Source organism: Nanorana parkeri, unplaced genomic scaffold, assembly GCF_000935625.1.
Source record: "Nanorana parkeri isolate BGI_ZX_2015 unplaced genomic scaffold, ASM93562v1 scaffold307, whole genome shotgun sequence".
Taxonomy (NCBI): domain Eukaryota; kingdom Metazoa; phylum Chordata; class Amphibia; order Anura; family Dicroglossidae; genus Nanorana; species Nanorana parkeri.
In genome coordinates, this window is record NW_017306575.1 from 1,193,743 (window position 1) to 1,199,861 (window position 6,119).

General features: G+C 39.3%; 1 protein-coding gene across 1 annotated transcript; it reads right to left on the bottom strand.

Annotated features, from left to right (window-relative positions):
• Positions 1-290: 290 nt before the first annotated feature.
• LOC108788146 (cathepsin L1-like) lies at positions 291-5,827 on the bottom strand. Its single transcript, XM_018557874.1, has 7 exons — positions 5,702-5,827; positions 4,024-4,146; positions 2,732-2,881; positions 2,375-2,599; positions 1,256-1,424; positions 1,059-1,176; positions 291-566 (listed from the first exon to the last, which is right to left on the bottom strand). Exons 1-7 carry the CDS (start codon positions 5,819-5,821, stop codon positions 467-469), a joined length of 1,005 nt encoding a protein of 334 aa, XP_018413376.1. The 5' UTR covers positions 5,822-5,827; the 3' UTR covers positions 291-466.
• Positions 5,828-6,119: the final 292 nt, after the last annotated feature.

A 6,119-nucleotide genomic window follows, 5' to 3' on the forward strand; every position in this document is an offset into this window, starting at 1 on the left:
CCCCAGACACACATACAAGAGTTATGTGCACTGCTGATATTTAGCAATTAGCTCTTCCAATTGTACATTCAAAACTGCAGCAAATCTTTATTTTTCTAAACTTTACTGCTTGCATTTAGCTTTAAAGTCCATATATCCAGGGGTGCTGCCCTCACAAGAATACTAGTTGTGTGGACACAGTATTGCCAGGTGTACTGCAGCCAGAAGACCAGTGTTATAGCCAGACAATGTACATATAGGGCATTTTATCAGCCAAACCATACTGACCTACAAATCACGATGTGCTTTGGAGTAAAACAGGTTTTATTTTTTTATAAAAAAACATAAAACACTAAAACATTAAAACACTAACAATCCAGCTTAGATGTGAGGTCACCCAGAGTAGTTGTGATCTTGTAGCATTTAGTTTGATTAAAACAAATATAAAATCTTCAGGTTCCCAGCAAATAAATGTCTTTGAAAAAAATTAAACTAAAGGATAACTGGCAGCTGTAGCAATGCCACAATGATTCTTCTTGTCTTTGGCGATATAGATGTATCCATTGTTTCCCCATTTCTCACTCCAGCTAGAGGAAAGAAAGGGGAAAAAAAAAGAAATTTCATTAAATTGCAAAGAGTTGCTTATGTATTCCAAAAGAAAGGCATGTACATTTCTTGCTGCCTCAACTTCAGTTGCATGCTTGAGCTAAAACGTCACAAGTAGAAGCCTGTAATGTATTTCTTCATCACAGCCATCCTTTAAGTGAATCTAAAGCCAAAGTTAACTCTTGAAGCTTACTCATCCTTGGATGAGGTGTTTGCAATAGTATTGCATTTTGTATCTTTGCTCATCTCCCCTACATTGGGGCTAATGGGATTAGTAGAACACACAATGAGCTGGTTTGGGCTCTAAAGCACACTGCAATGCCATCACACATCCCCAAGCTACAACAAGCATGTATGCATCAGATGTTGGAACAGGCATGAGATTAACCAAGGAGTAAGGTTCCAAAACCCACATGCAAAAGCCATCTATAAAAATCATTTCACCCAACCCAAGATTTAAACTGTCAACATACCTGTTTTTAACAATCCAATACTTCTTGCCGTCAACATCCTCACCGTCAAATCCATAGCCAACAACCAAAACACCATGGTCCAAATCTGTACTGCTGCATTCTGGTTCATAGTAAATTCCTGCAAGTAGTGTTCTATTAGTACATGCAGTTCTGAAGAGGAAAAAAAAAAAAGCCAAGATTGGTGGAAATATACATACCCTGTTGATAGAACTGGAATGACTGATGTCCAGCATCAATGGCTACTGAGACTGGACCAACTGATGCCACAGCTTTCATGAGAGCCTTCTCATCCCCAGATTGGACATCCATGAAACCGGTGTCATTGGCAGCCAAGTTGTCTGGGTTGTATTTGCACTCTTGATCATCCTATAAGACAAGTCATGAAGATTTGTATCCTTAACAATTACAACTGCCACATGATTTAGGCATCCATTAAAATGCAAGAAAAAAAAACAAACAGGTAATTAACCATATTTATAGAGGGCCGTCAGTTGGCAACCTTTCAGAGGTAACTAAAGAATAGCATATCAAATTGTGAAGGTTACATAAACTGGAATCATTTACTGCCCTATGTTCTATACCATCTGTAAATTATGCCTTGCAGTGAATCTCAGCCACCCATATTAATAGCTTCTGAGAAACTCTCCTACAGAGCAATGTAGTCAGCATTTTAGCCAGCCATAGGTTGGCATTAAAAGGTTTTAACAGTTGGTACAGACCAAGCAAAGAGCATAGCCTGCATATACTAAGGGCTGGAGGAAGTGTATTGCACCCAAACTCCACTGATCGAAGTTGCAATACAAAAAATAAAATAAAAATGCACCTTAGGTTATTAATGCAGGTGTGTTTTTTGGCAAGGCCATTAGTTTAGAGTGAGCCATGCAGCCAACTTTGCCAGGAGGTCAGTAATAGTAGCAGACAAGCATTCCTTAAGTATAGATTCTTTAAATCATAAAGACATAGAAATAAGGTTGTAACGAAGCATGCATTTACATTGGGTCAGTAACCTCAAATCATTTGTTTTTAAAAGATTGATATTAACTAGCTTCCAGGTCATCTCAATTGCCAAGGGGACCCATTAGGAGAGCTTAACTCTCCCTACTGGGATATTTCATATAACGAAAGCAGCAACTACTTTATCTCCAAGGTAAACCAGTTCTGATGAAAACTAAACCCAAGCCAGTACACTACCTATAACATTACTTTTGGGTGGACTGGTCCCCCAAGCAGATTAGTTTACAAAATAAACCAGGCTTCAGCAAACCCCAAACTTCCATGATGCATTTAGTCCCATCCTATAAAAAAAGTGTTCTTACCTTGGCAAGGTATGGATAGGACTCTTCAGAATCTATGCCTTTATTGTCAAGAATATATTGGAAAGCTTGATCCATCAGCCCTCCATTGCAACCCTCATTGCCTTCTGGTCTAGAGCAGTCCACAAGATTTTGCTCACTTAGTGACACCAGCTTCCCACTTATCCTGAAGTGTTGGCCTTCCATAGCACCAGTGGAACTGAAAGCCCAGCATGAACCACACTGACCCTGTAAAGAAATTAAAGGAGCAATGAGAAACAGCTTACAGCATCAACTATAGGTCCTTTAAATTAAGCCAAACCCATTTAAACTCTGCAGGCAGTTTTATTCCGCCATGTACAAATCAGATTCAGTTAATACCTGATCTTTCACTGGAGTTACATAGCCTTCTTTACGCCAGTCAACCGTTTTTGGAGCCTCAAAGTTATTTGGTGGCAGGAATGTTGCTCCTCGTGTCTTATTGGGTTTATGCTTGTATCCATTCATTAGCTGTTTGAATTCTTCTGTGGTCTAGAATGAAGAGATGTTCATGCATTACATTCTGTATCCCAAGTACAAATATTATTCTTGCATTCTGAAGTTACCCAAAACCCATGTTCTGGAACACATGCTTTACTTTTGAATATCTAGATGCATTATAAAAACACGATATGCACTTAGCTCAAAAGGAACCAACATGTGTCATGACATCCAGGATCTTAAACGAAACAAGACTAAACCCATCCATGTTCACATTGCACCATGTTTCATGTACACATTTAAAGCTTCCCCATGTATAGAAGTTGTCTGGACAAAATTGCCTTGTATATAAAGATCGGAGATTTCAGACAACTAAAGCTAGGTACTGTCTGCACCAACAGTCTAATTCATGTGTGCAGGAAAGTTTGCAGGGTTTACATGCTGGAAACCCACTTGACACTGTAGCCATAAGCAAAACCCCTTTCAGGTTCTCTTTGCCATCCATCTTCAGGAAAATCTACGTTTGTACTGTTGACTACAGTTACAAGAAAGCAAGGGAAATCCTAAACTTCAGCACTGTACCCAGAACAAAGTAGAGAAAAATGTTCAAGGGGACAAGTGTAATTTAAAAAAAAAAGAATTTCCCCTCACTTGAAGATTTTCTCCCAACTTCTTGTTGCATCTCTTGGACAGCAAGTGAAGGGAATTTCCTCCTCAAATGGTAGACTGCAAAATAACTAGCGATTTTAACCATGCCGTACAACACAGCCAGAGTTTTGGCTACACATACACCAACCCACAATTCACCCATACTTTGACATCTTGCATCATGCGCAAAAGTCCAGACTTGTTTAGAAAGCCTTCTAAGAAATGGCTGCAGTAATTATGCAATAGCAGGGAGGGGGGAACAAAGCAGCCAAAGTTGACTGCAGCATATTTTAGTCCCTGGCAACCAGCCACAGGCTGTTCTGAGCATGACCATTTTGTCATGCACACAAGATATGCACTCTGGTCTGACACTTGCTTGCAAGCCTATAGCGCCCAAGCCCCCCTCCTTCCCCACACATTTTCTAATTGCATAGAGGATGCCTGTTAAAAATGGCAGAACAATTTGGTCATCAGCCAATTCAAGTACAATACTTAAACTGCTCTTAATGTGTAAATTAATTGTTGCTCACAGGTTATGTACTTACCATGTCCCCAAAATGGTTCATTGCAAGGGTGTAGGTGTGCTTTCCCGCTGAATGTTCCATGTTGTGTTTCATGATGTTCCTAAAGTTATCTTCAAATATTAACCTCCTCCACGTAGTTTCATCCTAAGAAATATTTAGCCATTTTAAAGATAGATTTAGCTAGCCCAAAATTCACACATGTACACACCCAATGTCACTCTAGCCAAAAAATGTTTGCCATTTGTCATAAGTCCAGATTACCAACCCCCTCAAGCCCAGGACAGGAAGTGCAGACAGCAATAAAACTGTTTAAGTGCAATGCCACGTCTACAGCTCTAGTGGGATAACATCCATTTTACAATTGTTACATGTGCTCAGTCCCATAATCTAAGTTATGATTGCTGCTTGCACAAAACATGTCCAATTCTGCAAGAAGGTGAAAGTAGTCACTCGCACTCCATGAGATTAAAGTCAATGCCGTTTACTGACTGAGATAAACACACATCTCCTTAGCCATTGCTAAGGAGATGGTGTTCAGTCAATAACAGCATTGACTTTAATCTCATGGGGTGCGAGTGACTTTCATCTATCCGTTGCTACCACCGCACCCAACCAGTTGGATTTGGGTTTTTGTCCGGTCAGGAGTGCGATGGGACAGGAGGATTAACTTAATTCTGCAAGAAGGTTCTCTTTACTGGATTGCTCTTGAAAAAAAAAGGTAATGTTAACAATAAACCCTTTCTGTGCTGTCAGATCAGTTATACATTAGATTTCAACAATCTTTTAAAGGGTTTAAGATCCAGAAGCATTGTATGTTAATGTCTGTCTTTAGTCTATTAGGATAGTGTATTAAGTGGAAAGCTACACTATAAAGTTTTTTTTCTCCTCAATGGCACATGGAGGCCTAGTAATACTACAAATGTTACAATAAGACAAAATACTCAGGCTTTGTTACCAGAGGGTTGTTTACTTGCAATGCTAGCCAGACTAGACAACACCCACCACAGGCAACTTATGTAAAGAGGTGCTGTCGCCTGACCGTACTTTGCTATAGCCAAATTTTTACCTACATTTTTCACCTTTGTGAAAGCTAGTACACAATGCTACATTGTATACTTTTGTGCTTAAAACAGATGCAAGTGGATACACAAGTATGAATAAAGTTATTTGGTACCGTTGACCAAATCTCATGCATTTAGAAAGACTTTTTACAGGCAGTTGAGCAGAGATCAGGAGAAAGAGTGGGCGTAATGGACTATATAGGAGCGGGGTGAAGAACCAGTGGCATGTTTAAATCATGGTATTCAAGCCATAGCCTTAAAAAGCATAGTAAACTTAAATAGCTAGAAGAGCAGTATTCTTGGGAGCTTTTGAAGCACGTCCAATAGAAAGACTCATGGTGACGTTTGCCATGTTGATCACCTGAAAACAGAATAAGGTCTTCCTCAACATTAACTGCTTTCGCCACAAACCAAAGAACTGAGGGTAGGGTGGATTTCCACAGGCAATATATACCAAACAGAAGCCAACATTTGCCTGTCTAAAACCTGGACTGGCATCAGCTACAACATCGTATGGGAATTGTTTAGACTAAAGCTACAGTAATAAACTGCAGTTTATGGAAGTGTATTGAAAACATTGAGCTTTAAGAGCCACATGAGAAATGGGTTTAGCGTTTATGGCAACATAGGAAACTTACCTTTTCATATTTTTTTCCATAATATACTGTAAACAAGTTCCATGTTTCATCTAAGGCTGGGTCATGCACAGGAACAGCGAAGACAGTTGTTAAACACAGGGCTGCTACAAGTAGAAACATGATTTCTAATCTGCAGGTAAAAAAATATGAATTAAAAAACAGGCAAATACAAAAAAAACAATCATGGTTCCAAATAAGAAAACGGGCCTTCTGTAGAGTTTAAGAAAAAAAAAAAAATAAGTGTGACCTACTCCAGCGGCAGAAGACACCAAGTCAAGCCACTGGCACATACCAAGTAAACTTAAGATACAAAATTATTTACCATTTAAACCATGTGACAAGCAAGACATTTAATAAAGTTCACTAAAAGCCTTAGGCTCTGTTAACACCTAGGCGTATCGAATATGCGCGTTTGTCA